Here is a 21,702-nt window from a genome sequence, read left to right on the forward strand (position 1 = left end):
TTTAAATGCAAAGTGCCCTTGCTCTTCCACCATAGGATTCAGGACCTAAAAAGTCTTGGCTCTTTAAAACCCATCAGGCAGGCGCGCCATCCACACAACGAAACGTCGGGGAAGCTAAGGCGCCCACACCTGGGAAAGCTTCGATGCCCTCAGAGAGCCGAAGATGGCGCTTCTGTGAGTCAGCTCGAGGTTAACGCGCTACTTTCCCTTCAAAGGCCGGATTCCTTTCGGTGTGTTAGTCAAGATGTTCTTGCCGACCGAGACTTGGAAAGCGATAGGAGGGCGGGTTAGTTTACACACTGTCGATTTGTCATCGTAGTCGCTGGCCCTCAGCAAAGCCTTCCTTCAGAACGCAAGGCCGACTCAGCACTCGGGACAATGAACAAATCGCGAGCGTAAATGACAAAGCGCTCACCTCCCCGCGGGATTTCCACCCTCCCCTCCCCGCGGGAGCGCGTCTCCCAGGGGTCTGAGCCGCACTCACAGCTCGCCTAAGCCTGAAACTAACAGCGTGGTTTGCCTCAGGCACGCAAAGGAAGCGCTGAGGTGAACACAGCAGACGCCGCCGCCGCCGAACTTTCCGGGTCTCTGAGGCTGCGTTTTGATGCAGGAGAGACACATTCCGTTCCCCCTTCAGAATGCACCTCGCCAGCGCAACCCGAGCCCGGCTAGGCTCTCGGAAGAAGGCTCGGAAGTTGTCGGCCGCACGCCCCGCGTCCCGCGGAACCTGGCGCGGAGGAGGGTGCCGGAGGCTGCCCGGGGGACGGTTCTGCTCCCGCCCGGCGTCGGAGGCCGGACACGGAGGGCGGCCGCGACAGGCCCCCGCTTGCGGGCCGGGCTGGGGCTGGACGGTACGCACGCGGGCCTGGAAGGAGCGCGCGCGAGGGAGCCCGGCTGGGAGAATGGGCCACGGGAGGCGCGGGGCAGCCGGGGAGGGAAGGAGACGAGAAGAAGGAGCGCTCGGGGAGCGCAGAAGGTGGAGGCAGCGGCTGGGGCAAATTGGGGGCTGGACCAGGCAGCGCACAGTTTTTAACCTGGGCAGGGGAGGCGGGGGAAGGAGACAGGAAAGGGGAGGTGTGTGGGGTAGCGGTGGGTGGGGGGAGTTGGAAGCAAATGACATCACTGCGGGTCAGAGAAAAAGGGGCGAGCAGCCTGCGCCAGAAGAGTAGGGCGTTTGGCATTAGGAGCTGGAGCCCAGCCTGCCCCAGCAGGGACCCCGACGCGCGCAGCGACCATGCAGAGGTCGCCTCTGGAAAAGGCCAGCGTCCTCTCCAAACTTTTTTTCAGGTGAGGGGGGGTGTCCTGCAGAATTTTGGAAGGACACGTGCCCACGAAAGCAGAGGGCGTGTGTATGGGCTGGGTTTTGGGGAAAGAGGGATAGGTTTTTTGTTTTTGTGTGTTTGTTTTAAAGATGCGCTGTCATTCATTGTTTTGGAGGAGAACGTGGATTTTGTGAATAAAATAGAAAACGTTAAGGAGATTAAAGAATGAACTGAAGCCAGTTGTTTGGAAGCAGAGCTTTAGCTTAACTTTGAAGGCTGAACTACTTGCACCTGGAAGTCTACTCTCAAGCCCCCATGTGCTACTGTGCAACTGTCTTCTAAGGTTTTTCTAAGAAATGAATGAGTTAAAACCTTGTTGATAACAAATACTTAAGTTTGGTTCCTTGTTTCCCCCACTTCATCATGCCTTGGAAACTGAGATGTCTTTTAGCATACATATTGCAAGTGCCATGTTTACATATAGCAGGTGCGCAGAAAACATTCGTTGACTGAAATTTGAACTTTTTTTTTTAGGGGAGAAGGGTCAAGTGGGTGATACGAGCTTAAATCAGGTTTTTATTGTTATGATACTGAATAGGTCTAACAAGTATTTGCCACAATTCCATTATTCTTTTAAGGATGAAGGCAAATCCTTTGAAGTATCTTTCTTTAAAAAGTCAATTCTACAAGTTATACATTTTTAAAGGGGGGGGGTGTTAGAATTATCACGAAAAAGTGAAGCCATGGGACTAGATACTGAAGTTCTACCCAACTGACGTGCAATAAATTATACACTTATCCTACTTGGCAAGTGATGAGCCATAAAAGCTTGCAAACTTCGTCTAGTGATATTTTTAAAAACAGAGTCTAAGTTCACAGTCTTAGGCAAAGTGTAATTAGATGTAGCGTTTTAAATTTGAAGTGTTCTTTGGATACCGTGTCTACTTTGTTCCTGTTATACTGTGTGAATGAATGAATAGGTACCGCTCTCGCGGAATATTACTTGACTCATACTTATCCAATGAATCAGCATACTTAGGTATCAGAAAAGCCAAATATAAGTATGCCCATGTGTGTGTGGGGGAAAGGAGCTTTCATATCTTTCTATGTTTTATTCTCTGCATGTGCAGTAAGCATGGAGCTCACGTGCCAAGGAAAGGCCATTGGCCATTGAAGTAAAGCACCTTCCTGTGGGCAGGAAAGAAGGACTTTACTCTTCAGAAGTACCTTCTGTATTTATGTTTTCAGCATCTTTTGTTACTCCATCTATAAAAAGTAGGATTTATTTTCCTACTACTTACAAAATCAGAATGCTACTTGACATAAACTGTAGACTTTTTAGTAGAGCATATTGAGCAACGTAAGTGCCAATCAGTCTAAAAATGCAGTTTTCAGAAAAATAAATATCCTTTGGATGCTTCTAGGTACTAAGGAACTTTTAATTAGCACATTGTTGATTTAAATTCGATCACTTGATCTACAAAGTATTTTTTTTAATTGATCATCTTATAAATTTTAGTATAGTTTCAAAAAAAAAAAACTCTGGTTGATTTGTTTAAAAAATGTTTTATAATGGCTAGTAAGATTGTTAAGAGCATACTCATTCCTGTTCTCCAAACTATTTCGTAATAAATGCCTCTAAGAAGAGGTGTGTTTTAAAAAGTTAAGTTCCTACTATTTATAGGAACTGACAGTCACCTAGAATAGCAGTGATTTATAAACTTTCTTCTCAGTTTTAATTCTGAAAGAGTAAGAAATTTATTTTCTGCATTGGGGTAGCTAATAGTGTTTAGTGATCAAAGTGTTAGGCTTTAGATTCAGATTGTTTAGATTCTGCTGTGTGACCTGAGGCAAGTCCTTTACCATCTTTGTGTTTGTGTGACTTGACCTTTAAAACTTGGACACTAAATAGTACCTATGTTATAGGGGTTAATCAGTTGAGAAAATGCATGTAAAGAGCTTAGCCCAGTACATGCTTAGCTATTATCATATTTTTACATTCATTACAATATCAAGTACTTTGTTTATATAAGATCCTCAATGCCCTTATTAGATATACGCGGAAAAAATCATGTTTTTATATCATAAGGTTGTTAAATGTTTTAGAATGTAACTTTCTGAATATGATCCTTTCATTTTCAGAGCATCAAAGTAAGGTTATGATGGTCTGGGTTATAGATCATATTAAATTTCTCTCATTGTTTAGGTTTTATTATTGAAGAAGCTAATAAAGTTTGGGATAAATTTAAGTACTGTCTTAATTTTGCATGGGCTTTACACCCAGTACAAAATGTGAAAGACATCTGATGTCTTAAGTATCTTGCATTTTAGTCATGGCATCCATACCAGGAGTCTAGATCTATGCTTGAGGAATTGTCAGAGCCCCCACAGAATCCAAGTGTACAATGCCACAGATTCTTACGAAACTGAGTGGGGCTCCTGATAAACTCCACGGAGAAGTCTCAAATAAGACCAAAGAGTAAATACAGTAATGTTAGGATTGAAGGCCAGGAATTACAGAAGTCTCAGGTTAATAATAAGATCATTTAAGATACTTTTGTAACAATTAAACACAAATTTATAAGAGGTTTTTAAACAAATAAACTATAATTCACGTTTTAGAATGGGTGTGGTGAATCAAAATAGCTACCAGTGAAAACCAAGCTCTTGAATTCTAAACATTCTGCCATTGATCAAAATACTTTTGGATTCTTTTTATGAAATTACCGTTAAAAACAGCAATACCATTTTCTTCTCATGAGTATATAGTAGCTTCATTACTTTTTAGCCATTATTTCTAGTCATAGCTTCCATTAGGTTAATAGTCCTATTACCCACACTGCTCACTTGAACATGCTTGTCAATGACTTGACTATATCTCAAAATCAAGTCCACCCTGAAAGTATAAAGATTCTTCATCATAATTTGCTTTGTTAACAGCCAAGTGCTACTTACCTTTAGGTATCATTCAAAAATATGTATTGCAGGGGCACCTGGGTGGCTCAGTTGGTTAAGCGTCGACTTCGGCTCAGGTCATGATCTCATGATTCATGGGTTCGAGCCCCGCGTCGGGCTCTGTGCTGACAGCTCAGAGCCTGGAGCCTGTTTCAGATTCTGTGTTTCCCTCTCTCTCTGCCCCTCCCCCACTCATGCTCTGTCTCCCTCTGTCTCAAAAATAAACATTAAAAAGTTTTTTTTAAATATGTATTGCAAGACTTAAAGACATTAAGTGCTTTGAGCAACAGAAGCATAATTACGATAAGTTTATAACGAAAGAACCATAAAGATGACAGTTTTGAAGAGGGCCATACTTGTTTGATTACATAAATTATAGCACATTGTAAAAAAATCCATTACAGTGATTTTATATTTACATTTCATTACTTGTTTGTAAGGCAGAAGGGAATCTAAAATTATGGCAGTCATAAATATTTTTGCATTTTGTTGGTGGGTATTCATAGAACTGCTACCAAGAGAGACCAGTTGGCCGCTCAAACAAAGGTCTAGTCCTATCCTGCTCAATACACATGCATTATCTCAGGTTTGCCTCTCAGACAAAGCTTAGGCTAACTATTTGAACCGAAAGAAGTGGATGCATGAAACAAAGGCCAATATGAGATGCACAATTTCTGTCGAGTTGTACATCTGCCATGAAGGCCTGAATGACATGAGCCCATTTAGTCAGCCCACAAATGTCATCCAGGGAGGACAACCCGGGGTTCCCAGGTACTTTCTTGGCTTTGTCTCCTGTAGGAACTGAAGGAGAACACTGTTGGAACAGAGAGGCCCCTTTCTCTTGGACACTGTTGCCTGAACACTGACAAATGTTGACTCCCTACACTTAATCTTCCTTTGTATCCAAACACCTTTTGCTGATCATGTTTTATGATACAGTTCAGATTTTCCAACCTGGGGTATGTGTCAATTTTGATTTGTTTAACTTTCGGAATTCTCAAAGTGTCTCTTTTGCATGATAGGACCAAAATTGTAATTATATGTATTTTAACATATAAAACATATATATATATATATATATATATATATATATATATATATATACACACACACACACAATTCAAGTTTCTTTTAGTTAATTTTGCTAGTTTAAAAATTCCTCCTTGGTTTTGAAGTGTATTTCAATAGTTTTTGTATGCTAGTTCAAATTATTGGCACTCTAAGAGTATTCTTACACACATAACACATAGGAGATGGTGTAGCTTTAATGTTCAATTCTTTGTTAAAGAGAGAAGTGGAATCTATTTTTCTTAACTCCTTCATCAATATTTTATGTTTGATGTGACAACCAAAATATCCCTCAGAGCCAACTAATACACTAGGGAAATCATGTTTTTTCAGTTTTACATTTATGTTTTGTGGGAGGAAGTAGGACTTAGTAAGATAATATTCAAGGTATAAATGTTCAAACTTGTTTAAAAGACCCGTAAATGAGCCCCATTCTAACATGTATTATTACTGCTAGTGTTGTCTCACAGGAACCTGTAATTTCAGTGTGATACAGCTATGATATAAGTATAGGATTGCAAAACTGTCGGGGAAGGGTGTTAACCGTTTAGCATGCAGCTATATGTTGTTTGTCATATTTTAAAAAACACCTCTGACTCAGCAGCAATTTTGGCAATTTTGATTCCACTGATTCCTGACGCATCTGTGTAGAGCACTTCCCTGGAACAAAATCCCTGAGATGCAATGAGGTCAAGGGGGGAAAACAGATAATGATGGAGTCTGATCATGGACCCTGACTGAATGTTTAATTTGTAAAATACATTGGGTGCCTTATCACAGAGCAAAACATTACTATTTCAGGTGTTTCTCATCAGCTCTGACGAATTTACCTGGTAGTTGTTTAAGAGGGAAATTAGCATTACAAAGTGCCTTTACTATTGAGCTTTGTGTGAGAAAGGAGCTCAGGCTTCTTTTAGCAAGAAACCTGTAAAAATTCAGTTAGATTGCTTGGTGTGGGGAATGAATGTATTTCTTCTAGAGCTCTGAACGATTTGACTTTCACAGCTGTTTCCAAGTGGCAAGGCTTGTCAAGCTTGCTATTCTCTTTGCAGCTCTATTAGCTTATTACTGTCTTTTAACATCAATGACTATTTCAAATTGGAAAGTCCTGGATGTCAGGGCCTTCCATGAGTCGTTTAATATAGCGTTCAGACCATTTTAAGACTCTTGCATGTAGTGGTTTAATAAATAGTTCTTTTTTAAAAAAATTGTTAACATTTATTCGTTTTTGAGAGAGAGAGAGAGAGAGGGAGCATGCGCACGTGCTGGGGAGGGGCACAGAGAGAAAGGGAGACAGATCTTGAAGCAGGCTCCAGGTTCTGAACTGTTAGCATGCGGGCTGGAAGTCACAAACTGCAAGATCATGACCTGAGCTGAAGTCAGACGCCCAACTGACTGAGCCACCCAGGCACGCCAATAGATAGTTCTTTGTGATGATAATGATTTCACAGTGATCAACCTTGGAGACTTACAGATTAACTACAGATTGAAGATATTCGGTAGTCTTGTAATGCACCATCATTCTCATAAAAAGGGGTCAATGAAAACAGGGCTGTGGATAGAGTTTTAACACTCAGAACAATTCTGTCAGATTTTTCTTGTGTCCCTTTATGGCCAGGACTTAGCCTTTCTGGGGGAACCCTGCTTGTTAGTTCTTTGCTCGTGAGATAAAGTAATGATTTAAAGATCTTATTGTTAGGATTCTCAGCCCTGAAACCGAGCTTTACTCTGATATGATTAGAGAAATCTCCCATAGTTTGCCTCAAGGAGTTGAATCAGTACTTCTTTGTGGTTTTTTTTTTTTTAATTTTTTTTTTTCAACGTTTATTTTTGGGACAGAGAGAGACAGAGCATGAACGGGGGAGGGGCAGAGAGAGAGGGAGACACAGAATCGGAAACAGGCTCCAGGCTCTGAGCCATCAGCCCAGAGCCTGACGCGGGGCTCGAACTCACGGACCACGAGATCGTGACCTGGTTGAAGTCGGACGCTTAACCGACTGCGCCACCCAGGCGCCCCAAATCAGTACTTCTTTGAAGGTCATGATTCAGGAGAGCTTGGAGAATGCCCTAATTCATTGATTCACCATCTGGTGTATTCTACGCAGGGCATTAATAAAGTTGAGATGGACAAGAAAGAAATTGGTGCTGCCTTTGTGGAATGAAATCTCTGAAACCCAGAGTCTCAAGGGCTTATAGAAACACTCTATGGGGCATCTAATCCAGTCTAAAGCTGGTTAAGGAAGTCACTTAGAGAAGTGATTCTTGAATTGACACCTAAACAAGATTATCCAGGGAGGGTGGGGATGGGTTAGGAAAAATGTAAACACAGAAGCAGCAGACCTTGTAGAGGACTGGCAGCAAGAGTGAGCAAGACACCTTCAAAGAATACGGAAACATTCCCTGTGACTGGAGCATAACATGTGTGACAGATTTGTGGGAGATGGGTCTTGAAACTCTAGCAAGGGCCTGGTTCTAAGGGGCTTGGTGAGCTTTGTTTGGGTTTTATCATATTGGAAGTGAAAAGCCATGGATTTCAAGCAGAGGAGTGACATGACTAGTAAAAAATTGTTGCAGTTTTGCCAAGGAAATGGTGAGCTCTCAGGATAGAAACATGGATTTGAAAGACATTTGGTGGGTGATGATGACAATTGTGGGTGAGATTGATTTGGAGAAGGCTTCGGGTCGGGGTGGAGGCCAAGTGGACCCTAGGCTTCTTTTTAAGGTTAGAAAGGAAATGATGCATACAGCTCAAGACCAGGTAATATAGTTATTTGAAAATATATTAAAAGTGTTTTCCAGCTTGAGGTAAGCAAGATTAAGATGTCTCAGGTGACAGAATGATAAATACTGCCCTCACGCTGTTCAGTAAAGTCCAGGGTGGTGTCCAGGGAAGGATTTGAAGTGGCTGCTTGTTTGGCTTTATTGTGCTGTGGAGTCCCCTCGAGAGTGTGTCAGGAGTAAGTAGCTGTGTTATGGAAACGCACAAGTTAAGATCTACGTAGAAATTCTAGGGGTACCAGGTGGCTCACTCAGTTGATTTCAGCTGAGGTCATGATCCCAGGGTTGTAGGATGAAGCCCTGCATCAGGCTCTACGCTAATAGCACATGCTTAGGATTCTCTTTCTCCCTCTCTCTGCCCCTCCCATGCTCGTGTGTGTGTGTGTGTGTGTGTGTGTGTGTGTGTGTGTGTGTGAGCACTCTCTCTCTCAAAATAAATAAATAAACATTAAAAAAAAAAAAGAAATTCTACTTAAAACTCTCCTACTACCCTGCCCCCTCCAAACCCACCAATGACGTCTGAAGTGCTCTCACCCCACTCCACTCAAATTTCACTCCTTTTGCAGTAGTTTTTACACATCTGATTTCTGTGATCCTAGACATTCAAGAAGGAGGTATGAAAATCTGCTGGGGCTTCAGATATTATCTGCAGTGATGAAATAAATAAGAGCACACCTACTATCATGAAATATTTTTGTGTGTGTGTTAATAAAAGATTCCCATTACTCTGGAAAAGATTAGGTATCATTGTTTCAGGTTAAAACTTTGAGTCTGTTAAAACACACAGAGCTCTCTTTCCTAATACAGCTACTGAGCTTCCACTAAATTCACACCCACCCCCCAAATGCCTAGTGATGTTCTAAACTTGAAGTTCTTAACTTAAGAGAGGGCCCCACAAAATTTAATCTGGTGCCTGTCAGATCAACATGTGAAAATTAAGCCAAAAGGGCAGAATCCCAGAGGCCTGACAGCTGTGTTTAGAAGGAGTTCCAGGCCAGACTTTAGAGCCCAGTGTTGGTTGTGGGAACAAGAAAAGGAAGCCCCTGCTAGTGGGGGTTAGCAGTCCTCCTTCTAGAGGCAGCATCCTGGAGAAACTTTTAGAAAGCTTATTTGCACATTTTGTTTATCTTAAACATCTTTGGTAATTCTGGAAAATAAAGCTACAATAACAAAGCTTTGCTTTTTCAACCAAAGTTCATTGCTGTACATTAGATTAGGGTTTGGCAAACTTTTTCTGTAAAAGGCCAGATAGTAAGTTTTCAACGCTGTGGGCCGTGTGGTTCTGCCATTGTGTGGGAAAGTAACCAGAGACAATATGCAAACAAATGGGTATGGCTGTGTTTCTATAAAACTTTATTTATGGGCACTGAAATTTGAATTTCATATAGTTTTCACATCACAAAATATTCTTTTTAAAAAAGTCAATTGCAATAAGCTTCAAAATATACAGCTTTAAAATTACTCAAAGATCTAGAAAATGTTTTCAAGGGTCATATGTGATTAGCATTGTTATTCAGTAATTTAGTAATTTTAAAAAGTGAAACAAACATGCAAAATGGACTTTTCAGAAGAGGAAAATATTAGCTAATTTCTCAGAATTAGTTCTCAGAATTATTTTGTCTTCTAGGAATCTATTGACCATTTCTTCTTTACTTCCTGTTTGCATATGCATCTTTTGATGTGTCCTTCAAGGCCGAGGCTCTTACCCATTTTTTTGGTACCAAGCACCTGTCTGACTCCCTGGCATAATAAATAGGCCCTTAAAATATACTTGTTGAATTGACTAAAACTTGACTAATTCAGTTTAAGGATATAGTGCTAAAATGTGAATTTTGATGGAAATATAAAAACTTGTAGATATGGAACTTAAACTTTGGTATTCTGAAGATAAAATGTCTAATTTTGAATAAAAATATTAGTTTTATCAAGTCCATGTGTTCTGAAGTATAATATAAAATAGGAAAATCTGTTTCTTTCTTGTGTCGTTTACAGGACTTTATAGAAAGATTCCGCTTAGTATAGTAGCATTTTTCTTCAGAAGATCAACAGTAACCAACTTTGCCATAGATAGACTTTTCCTTCAAAATATTTTTCTCTTCATATCTTATGTTAGTATTCAGGGTCCCTGATAGTTAAATTTTAAACCGGGTTATTAAAATGATTATTTCCAAAGTTTCTTCCTAATTGTATGTATTGCAATTTAGTCTTTTTTTAAAAAAAAGTCCTTTAATTCATTTAAGTCTTGGACCTCTGAATACATTTTTTTAATAAAATAATAAGTAGGCTGATGAAATATGTATTACCAAAAAGCACGTATACCTTTCAACTCAAAGATAGGGTTGGCTTCTAAAAACTCACATTAGCCTTGTTTCTACCCCTTTCACTTAATATATAATAGGGCTACTCTCTTTTATTGATAAAAGTCAATGTTTAGCTTGTATATATGCACTGTGAACAAAAGGGCATAAAGCAAATAAATCCCCCATAACGATTTGATTATGGAGTCCATTGGGACCAACATCATTAAAACAGACATTAGGTATTTACATAAATCTGTTAATTCAGAGCATTATATATATATATATACACACAAAAAGAGAGAGACAGACCAAGAAACAGACTCTTACCAGAGGCGAGGTTGTGGAGGGATGGGTTAAATAGGTGATGGGGACTAAGGAGTGTACTTGTCCTGATGAGCAATGACTAACTGATGTATGGAAGTGTTGGATCACTATATTGTACACTTGAAACTAATATTACATTGTATGCTAACTGGAATTTAAGTAAAAAATATATACATATGTACACACACCTACACTGAGATCTAAAATTTTATTCACATATTAAAGAGTTTATAAAACTGATGAAATTAAAGATCAGAGGTAGCCATCACAATAGCATTAGAATACATTTCATGTAATGGAATTTTATTAGCTAGAAAGACGATCAACTATGAAGTGAACTCATTAATGTAAAAGTGGTAAATTTAAAATACATACGTGATTTTCAGTCATTCATTCATGCACAAATGCATGCATTTATTTGACATAAATATTGAGTGTCTAGAGTGTCCCAGGAATATAATACTTTGAAAACTTAGAACATATATCAAAACTTATTATACATTCTAACTATTCTTCTTGTATTAGAATTTTCATGTTAATATTTTTATTGACAATTTTTTTCACTTTAGAGCACCAAGGCCATGATGCAATGAAGGGAACTTAAGCTTTTTATTGATTTATAAAATTGACTGAATAAGATCATCTCACATAATAAAATAAAGTCAACAATATAATTTCTTGACAAAAATTGTTTGATGTGTTCTTTAAAATTTTAAAAAATATTTCCTGTGAGATATAAAGATAAGATGATTACATTTAGAAATGTATATTGGATTTAATCCTTGAGCAGAGTCTTGGGATCCGTTGAGGTGTTAACTTGGCAATTTTTTGAACTCTGATTCAGTTGTTTTTGCTGTTGCTAAGGGTAGCAACACAACTCATGTTTTTACCAAGTTGCACTCTGTCACTCCAACCCCTATTACTGCAGAGTAGGGTCAAATTTTGGGATTAGTAGATATGTATAAATTATTATGAAAACACAATGAGCCACCAAATCTGCTTCTGAAAATTTGATCAAAGTTTAGTTATTCTGTTGAAAGGGAAATCTAACTAGAAACAGGATAAATAAGTTGTTCAGCTAAATACATATGTTCTCAAAATGAGGAGGCTCTTCATCATTAACAGTATTTCTATAGCTTTCGGGAGGTACATCTGAAACTATGGTCTGCCAACTACCTGCTTTAAAAAAGATTGATATATTATTAAATTAATTATTAATTTAATTAATTTATTAAATTATATATATATATATCACATCAAATATGCAGATTCTTAGATCCCACTCCATCCCTACTAGTCAAAATCCGTGGGAGGGGGCAACCTCATTTTTTTTTCAACATTCCAGGTGACTCTTTTTGCCTACTGAAGTCTGTAAACCATTATGTCAGTCTTAGGAAAATGGGTTTAAATGGCCCAACTACTGCTTCTCAACCTTAGTAAAAGAAAAAAAATAAAACAACAAAAACTAGAGTTGAGGACAAATGATAGATTCCACCACATAATCCTACAATGGGGGATATGGAAGTGATTCCATCTTCTCCCAGTGCTATGAACCTTCTCTCTCCCAACATTCCTCTTTTTCAACCTTAGTGTCCAAGGAAGGGAATTTTGAAAGTTCACCATATTTTTCAGTAAATTAACAATAGAAACACATAGTTTAATGTGTCACAGAATTCAGAATTTCCTCTTCTATAATTCCTGAAATCTGTAGTTTTGTCTTCCAGTACCTCCTGACATTTACTGAGCACTTTCCATGTACCAGGGATTGCCTGTATTACCTCAGTGAACTCTTCAATTCTAAACAGATTCTACTTGTAAGAAATAAGTGGTTTAGAAAGATTGTAAAGAGTTTATGCAAGGTCACCTCGCTATTACTAAGCTAATTACTGTGAAGTCAAGATGTGTATTTATATTGGTCTAAATCCAGAACTCTACTCTTTTTTTTTTTTTTTACATTTATTTTTAATGTTTGTTTGTTTTTTTGAGAGGGAGAGAGAAAGAGATGTGCGAGTAGGGGAGGGGCAGAGAGAGAGAGGGAAACAGAAGATTCAAAGCTGGCTCTGCACTGAGAGCAGAGAGCCCAATGCGGGACTCAAATTCACAAACCATGAGATCATGACCTGAGCCAAAGTCTGACGCTTAACCAACTGAGCCACCCAGATGCCCCCAGAATGCTACTCTTAACCAGTGCATCACACTATCCAAAAGTCTAGAATGAAATTGGCGAATGCTATAATTTCACTTAATTTTTAAAATAGATTTTCTTAATTTTCTTGTCTCTGAAATTTATTATTTTTTGATACAAGCATTATAAAAATATTTAAATAATGCATTAGACTCTGTTCTTCTTGGAAGTGCCAGAAACATGCCTTTCCACAGATGCTTTGTTTAGATCCATGTGACAAGCTCCTTGGGGTAGTAGGGAATGAAAAAGAGGATGGGGAGGGGGAGGAAAGGGCATTGTCTTAGGTTAATGAGGCCTTTAAAATTCTAAATGTCCAGTTGAAGAGTGAAAGATGTGGTCAGCCAAAAGCATGCCAATAGCCAACCATTGTTACATGGGAATAGCTCAGTTGTACAAAACCAGACTGCGCTTCTTATCCTGATTTGTTCCATCCAGGTACTAGCCATCACCCTTCTTTTTTTTTTTTTCTTTTTTTTTTTTTTCTCATTTTCCAAATCCACCTTCCTGTCATTTTCCTTTTCATTAAACCTACTGCCTCAGGCCTTCTGTTGAGTTTTTACATCCACTCTTCCTATTATCGACTTTAGACCTCAGCTGTGTTCTGGGTTCAATGACTTCAGTGTTCCCCTCTACCCTGGGTGGGATCCTGCTCTGATCACCAATTCTTAGATGTTCATCATTTTTGTCATCTTTTTCTCTATGTTTACTCTTATTCTGTACCTTAGGACTGGAGGAAGAGGTAGCATCACCTGTCAGATGGTTCTTTGAGTTGATGTTTTGATACTTTGTATATATACAAGTTTTGGATTTTCCTAGTTGCAGTGGCTTTCACAGTTTGTTTTTTTTTTTTTAAACATGCTTTCATTAGTGAATCCCAATTTCAAAATGAAATCTTTCTTGGAACTGCAATATATACAAATAAAAGTGATGATAGAAGACAAGTCTTCCATAAGTACAAAGATACAGTTAACTTCTTACACCCAGATGAGGGCTAAAATGATTACATAACATTTATGCAGTATTTTCTTGGTCCTCTATGTTTGCCTTTTTCACAGTGTTATGTTTCTGAAATTGAGATGCCTCTTATAACTGATGTCAAAGGAAGCTTGTCAACCATCAGGCCCAGGAATGAATTGTAGTATGGAAACTCATTAATATATTGAAGGTATATATTCCTGTGACCTCAATTGAATTACTTGCACAGGTTGCCCCTCACGGGGTTGACTGTTAAATTTAGTTTCTTGCTTGACATTTCTTGAGAAAGATTACTCTGTGATCTAGTTTTGAAAGAAACCGTTAATATTTAGTGTGAAGTTTGTCAACCAGACTCTAATGAAAGTAGAAGTTGTCCAAGGTCAGCATATCACTGTGCCTTGAAATGATTCTGCCTGTTCTACAGGTGAAGGCGTTATGCATGCAGCTTGGCACAGTAACCCTCTTCATAGCTGTGACTTGCCAAGAGTGGGTCAAAAGAATATTTTTGATCTGAATGTCAAAAAGGGTTAGAAGAAAAATTTAATTATGATAGTAAGGAGAAAGTGGTAGGTTATTGTCTGAATAAGTATATGATATTGAAAGTTTCTTTAAAAACTGTATTTTAATGTAGTGTTTCTTTTTGGGGGAAGGCTAGTACTAAATTGATGAGTTTTTTAAAAAATTGTTTATTTATTTTGAGAGAGTGAGAGAAAGGAAGGGGCAGGGAGAGAGGGAGAGAGAGAGGATCCCAAGCAGGCTCTGTGCTGTCAGTGCAGAGCCTGATGCAGGGCTTGAACCCATGAACTGTGAGATCATGACTTGAGCTGAAACCAAGAATTGGACGCTTAACCAACTGAGCCACCCAGGCACCTCAGTGGTGAATTTTATAATCAATGTCACCATATAGATGTGTAAACAGAATAAAGTATTATAAAACCACGATGATATCTTGTGTGGCCTGTTATCATTCCCTGGAAATTGCACAATTCTATTCTGGGATGATACCTTGTGTGAGCAGGTATACCAGAGATGTGGTGAGTTGTTAACTGAGCTTGGCCCACATGTGTTTGCAGTGACATGGTCACTTATGCAGTGTGGAAATAACCAATGACAGATTGTAATATTTTTCAATGTGTGCAAAGAGATGTCAGGGAAACCTTTCCTATAGAGTGGACACTAAGTCAGTTAGCTTGGCTGTCCAGGAAAATGTTTTGGTGAATCCAGTATGCTAAAATTGTCATATAATACAGTATAATATGAAAATATGTGACGTTTTTAGTTCCTATTTTTTTTTTCAACGTTTATTTATTTTTGGGACAGAGAGAGACAGAGCATGAATGGGGGAAGGGCAGAGAGAGAGGGAGACACAGAATCAGAAACAGGCTCCAGGCTCTGAGCCATCAGCCCAGAGCCCGACGCGGGGCTCGAACTCACAGACCGCGAGATCATGACCTGGCTGAAGTCGGACGCTTAACCGACTGCGCCACCCAGGCGCCCCTTTAGTTCCTATTTTTAAAATAGTAAAACACTTAAAAATATTGACATCTCAAATCAAAAGCTGGTGAACTCCTTGAAGTATCTCTAGGGAATACTAGATGGTGGGGCCAGTCTGAAAACCACTCAGCTAGTTTTTCCCCCAAGGTGGTTGTTCTTGACCTTCCTTGAGTTCCTTAGTTCATCCACTCTATACTCTGAGAAGATAGTCTCACATTCTACTTGGTATCTAATCCTCATTGTCAGCTCTTAGATGGCAATATATAGTGGGAGAAGCATGTACTTTGGAATCAGACAAACCTGGCTGGAATCCTTACTTTGTGACTTATTAACTGTGATCTTGGGCAATTAACTTCCAATGATGATTCCTATGCTCATCAGTACAATCAGTTATCCTCATTTAACACAGCTCAGCATTATTATGATATCTAACATTCATTGAATTGAATGTTTATTATGTGTATTAGGGTTCTCAGAGAAACAGACCAATAGGATGTGTGTGTGTGTGTGTGTGTGTGTGTATAATAAATTATAAGGAATTGGCTCATGTGATTATGAAGGCTGGCACGTGCAAAATCTTCAGGGTGGGCTGGCAGCTGAAGACCCAGGAGGGCTGAGGTTCCCATTTTATTCTGAAGGCAGTACACTGGAGAATTCTCTCTTGCTTCAGAAGGCCAGCCTTTTGTTCTATTTGGGCCTTCAGCTGATTGGATAAGACCCACCAGTGTTACGGAGGACAATCTGCCTTCCCCAAAGCTCATGATTTAAATATAAATCTCATCAAAAACACACTCTAAGTTAACACATAAGTACTTTCCATGTATTAAACAACAGCAAGTAATACCAGACATAGAATAGGTTATTAGTAAATGGTAAAGACTGTCATTAGTATGATTATTAGCATGATTATTATACTGATATTTTTTCATCTTCACCCCTAGGCTCTAAAAAGAATTCCTCTTCTCTAAATTTAACCCTCCTCTTCTGTGAAGTAGGCCCAATATCTTCTCTGAATTATGGAGATCACCTTCCCTCAAATGCACCTGTCCAGTTCCACATCTGCAGCCTGTGCTGTGCCATTGGCTTTTTTCTTCAACTTTTAACCTTATCTTAAATGCTCAGATATCACCTTTGTTCAGTGACCCTCTGTATGCATCATCCTAACATGGAGTTTTTCTGTTGCCGAGTGCCAGTGTATTAGTTTGCTAGGGTTGCTGTAACAAAGTACCAAAAACTGGGTGGCTTAAATAACAGACATTTCTTGTCTTACAGTTCTGAATTCTAGAAGTCTGAGATCCATGTGTCAGCAAGTTTGGTTTCTTCTGAGGCTGTGAGGGAGAATCTGTTCCATACCTCTCCCCCTGCTTCTGGTGATTTGCTGGCACTCTTTGACACTCTTTGACTTGGAGATGCTCACTTTGATCTGTGCCCTCATCTTCACATGGCATTCTCTCAGGATGCCTGTCTCTATGTCCAAACATCCTTTTTAAAATAAGGACACCAATCATATTGGGTTAGGGCTCACTCTAAATGAACTAATTTTAACATGATCAGCTCTGTAAAGATCCTATCACCAAATAAAATCATATTCAGAGGTACTGGGAGTTAAGACTCAAACATCTTTTTTGGGGGGGGGATACAATTCAATTCCTAATAGTAACAGTGTTCAGAAACAGAATGAACTATAGAAGCAATTTGAAACTATAAAATATAGTACATATAAAGAGTTATACTAGTTTATGAACCTTTTAAAAAGCTATGTGTATCTCATCTATAATGTATGTAAAATGACATGGAGACAATGTGGAAGATGTCAAGTGACATGATATGGGAATCGTCAAGGAGGGTGAAATAAAAAGGACCATTTGCTCTTGAGTAGAACAAAGAATGATTTTCCATTTATAAAATTTTAGCACATCTCCAATAAATAGAATGAAGGTCAGACATTTGGAAGAATGTTTTGGTAATGAAGGGTGTTAAATATGAAAATATCTTATTGAGGAGAATTAAATAATCTTGGCTAGAAACCTTAGTATTATTGGCTTTAAGTTATGACTCAGAACTGCTATTAAAGAATGGTCCTTGAGCAAACCCTAATATGTGAGTTATGTCATATGAGGGCACAGTCACCTTGACATTTGCGTTACATTTACCATAGACTTGAAAAACGTTTTGACTCTGTTTTTGGGCTTTTAATACATTTGAACAGGAGTATTGGCCGAGCAACATATATTTGCAATAGTATCACATGGGCTAAAAATATACAAAGTTTGAGTAGTTAACACATTATTCAGTTTTTTGGGCCAGTCCTAAACATTGGAGAAGGCAATGGAGATGCAAAGATTTATATTACACTTACATTGATCAAGAAGTTAATCTTATAAGGAAAACAAACTAGCAAACAAAGCATCATGTGGTAACATTAATTTAACAATTTTGGAAATAATTGAGTGACAGTTATGTGCCATGCTGTACAATAGGAGCAGGAGGAGGGATGCCTCAGTAAAATAAAGAATCTATAAAGGTGTTTGCCCTCATGGAGCTTAAGTCAAGTATGTTTGGAGATGTGAGGGATTGGCAGACAAGTAAATAGACAAGTTGTGGCTATGGCTCAGGTGGAAGAAACACAGGCGAGAATGGAGCACACAGGAGGGAAATTAAACCTAGGTTGCAGACAGGCTCACATATACATAATTTATATGAAACTATTTCAGTGCATTTCAGGTTTCTTGGGAATAGAAGTCAGATTTTATTTCAAGGAATTTATTAATTTTTCTTCAGGGTGACCTGGTACTTAGTTGGTATTGGTACAACCCGCACCCCCCCTCGCAAAAAAAAAAAAAAAGCCCTGCTAAGTGATGAGACAGGGAGAATACTTTTTAAAAATTAAGAGCCCCCTAATTACCAATGGTTTCATCCAGTGGGAACTCCTGCTGAGTTCAAAAGGAGAATCTGGCTCAATATTTCCTTTCAAGTTCATTTTCCTAAAGTGTGTATGGAAGCAAGAGAGCGTGACATTTTAAGATCACGGTAATTCGTAAGCGCCTTTATAAAAATGATTTTCATTAAACTACCATGATTTGTGTTTATGATTTCTGTTTTTAATGACCTGATTGTAAAGGTGACTTTGAACTCTTAAATTGCTTATTAGGATCAGTTAGTAATTCAGTCCTCTATTGTGTGTTTTACTCTTGGGGGGATAAAAGCTACTTATAATGTTTATGGACCTTTACCCACATGTTGCTTATATGAAAAAAAAAAAGATGTAAATAATAAGTGAAGGGGATTTAAAGTAAGGTTCTTACAGTAGAGTTTTATTTCCTTGGTCAACCTTGAACCACTGGTTATCTCCATGTCCTGCCTCTGTCATGCTCCCTTTTTCTGGGATTCACAGCAGGGAAAAAGATTCAGCCAGCCACCTATCCTTCTCCCTTCACCTCTCGGGAGTTTTATTGTCAGAGTCCCTACCAGTAGCATCAGAGCTCCACGAAAATGAAAAATAGCATCCACAACCTTCGGAACAGGATCTGAAACTTAAATCTTGGGGCGCCTGGGTGGCTTAGTCGGTTAATCGACCGACTTTGGCTCAGGTCATGATCTTGAGATTTGTGGGTTTGAACTCCGCATCAGGCTCTGTGCTGATAGCTCAGAGCCTGGAGTCTGCTTTGGATTCTGTGTCTCCCTCTCTCTCTCTGCCCCTCCTCTGCTTGCTCTCTGTCTCTGTCTCTCTCTCTCTCTCAAAAAAAAAAAAATCTACATATATATGAAACTTAAATCTTGAGTCATGCAATGTGACACCAAAAGGGAGAAGAAAATATTAAATTTCCTCTCAATGCTGTAATTTGCAATTTTCTTTCTAAGGGTGAAATAATAGCAACAGAAGATTAAAACAGGTTAAAATGCCACCCCTAGCCAAATTCCACATACAGTTTGAAGATGGGAAATCATCCAAAGCTGGGAAGTCTGAATCCAATGCCATGCTGCTCTTTGAATCATTCTGAGAAGTAATCATGAGTAACAGTAGTATAGCAGTGTAACAGAGCAGACAACATAAGCAAGTTAAAGAGAAGGTTAAGATAAATGAGAAGCATTTTAAGATTTGACTGACCATTTATCTGGTTAATTGGTTACAAGCAGCACCCTAGAGACCAACTTTATCATGACTGACTTTAAAAAAGCATCAACTTTGTCTTCCTGATGCAGCATGATTCAGTATCACCCTGGGAGTATTAGTTCTTAATCTTTATCTTCGAACATTTTCAAGGTCACCTCCAACCTCCATTTTACCATTCCATCTATCAAGCAAAATAGATAAATAAACATCTTCAAATAAACCGTGTTGGTTGGAATCACACTGTATTTTTTTTTAATTTTGGGAAAGGTTGGTTCAAGGCAGTAAGTAACAAGCATGTGTCAGAGAGGATTTAATGAGTAGTGATATTTTTTGTACACATCGTGAGAGATCATTAAGTGATTTGGGTGTTGGAGATCATGAGAGTTACCTTGTGCTTTGCCTATGGCGGCTTGTACCAAACAGATTGCTGACTCCACAGCCCAAAGCCTCTCAGAGGGTTACTGCCCTCAGGAGAGGTGTGTCATCTCCACGCCTGTGAGAAACACTTTAACAGAGAGAAATCAAATACCTTTGATTCCAGATGTTGAGTTGACTCTAGCGTGAAAACCAGGGCTTGGAAAGGATGTGGATATTTTATGCCTGAAGAATGGAGAAGCTCATTAGAGACTGTTTATTTTGGTTCCTAGTCATGGTGTCCTAACAAACTAGGTGAACAAAGAGCTTCAATGAAAGATTCAGGGTTCTAGAAAAAGGGAGGGAATACCAGATAAATGGGATGATTATAAAACAAATACCAGCAAAGTTAAATCAATATATCATCATGTGGGTGATATTCTTAATATACTATTCATGTGAAGTATGTTTTGTTCGTACCTTAGAAAGAAGAAGAGATAACTTGTTTTCCTTCTTTCCTTCTCAGCTCCCACTGGGCATGGAACCACTTTTCTGCTCTGTTCTCCAGAATGCGATTGTCTAAAATAACAGTAATAGTGGTGAGGTTCTGACAGTCATACAAGTTTCTCTCTGTAAGCTTTTACAAATGCCAGCCAGTGACCCAGTGGCATTTCTACCGTAAAATCTTAAGGCCAATACATTTCCCTGCTTCCTTATTTTCTTGGTTTCAAATACATTTCTTATTGCCAATGGAAATAAAACCCAGAAATGAGAGAGCATTGGTATGACTTGTCTTTCTCAGTAAAGAGCTCCTAAAAGTGAACTTATACAGGATACAGCAATTTTATAGGGCAGTTAATCATCCCATCTTTCTAGCCACTAGTTCCAGGGATGATAAATTTTGTGGCTTTTTTTAGTGGCTTCATGTCCAGATAGAATAAAATTAAATGAAAACCCTGGAATACCACTCTGAGGCTGCTTTTCAAAAGCACATGGGCAGAGGCTATAAATCACAATGCTTTGTTTCTTCTCTGTCTTTCAAGACGGGTAGGAATTTTTGTAGCCTTGCTTGTCTCTCAATTGATCAAGTCCCTGAAATCCAAGTCATGGGAGTGAATTAGTAGAACTGGTATAAGAGGTTTTTCATCAGTGGTGCCCATTCCTCAGTTTCTTTGCATTACTATTGCCATGGTAGCTTTTTCACAACGCAATTTGCACAACTTATGATGCATGTGACCAATCCTTATATCCTCTCATGGTCACTTGCGGTAGCCATCCAGGCACACCCTATTTGAAAGGTCTTAGAGTGTCAAAGTCACCATAATAAGGACTTGCATTTCATGCATTCATGCATTTCAAAAATAAAATGTGGTAAAACTTTTCAAAATCAACACTGACAAATTTCTGTATGCTGTTTTTCTTAATAACTAGCTTTATTGAGATCTAATTCACATACCAGTTTTCCTATTTAAAGTATTCAGTTCAATGATTTTGGAAGAAATGTGGAACTGTCACTATCAACTTTAAAATACTTTCATCATGGAGCGCCTAGGTGGCTCAGTCACTTAAGTGTCTGACTCTTGATTTCAGCTCAGATCATGATCTCACTGTTCATGAGTTCGAGCCCCACATTGGGCTCTGAGCTGACAGGGCAGAGCCTACTTGAGATTCTTTCTCTGCCCCTCCCCCATTCGTGCTGTCTCTTTCTCAAATAAATAAACAAACAAACAAACAAAATAAAATACTTGCTTCACTCTAAAAAGAAAATCCACACCCATAAGCAGTCATTCTCTTCCCCCACCCCACCCCGCTCTAGGCAGCTGCTAATCCACTTTCAGTGTCTATAGATTTACCTATTTCATACTTTCATATAAATGGAACAGTGTGTGGTGT

At 38.9% G+C, this 21,702-nt stretch overlaps 1 protein-coding gene across 2 annotated transcripts in view; it reads left to right on the plus strand.

The window, feature by feature from the left end:
- Positions 1–1,100: 1,100 nt before the first annotated feature.
- CFTR (CF transmembrane conductance regulator) overlaps positions 1,101–21,702 on the plus strand; it is a 187,469-nt gene continuing 166,867 nt past the window's right edge. The window contains exon 1 of one of the 2 annotated variants that reach the window (XR_006587667.1): positions 1,101–1,287. Coding sequence is in view for 1 of the 2 variants with exons in the window: in NM_001048009.1 (NP_001041474.1) it covers positions 1,235–1,287 (53 nt within the window). In the remaining variant the exon portion in view is untranslated. 2 annotated transcript variants of the gene reach the window in all.

Source organism: Felis catus, chromosome A2, assembly GCF_018350175.1.
Source record: "Felis catus isolate Fca126 chromosome A2, F.catus_Fca126_mat1.0, whole genome shotgun sequence".
Lineage (NCBI taxonomy): Eukaryota > Metazoa > Chordata > Mammalia > Carnivora > Felidae > Felis > Felis catus.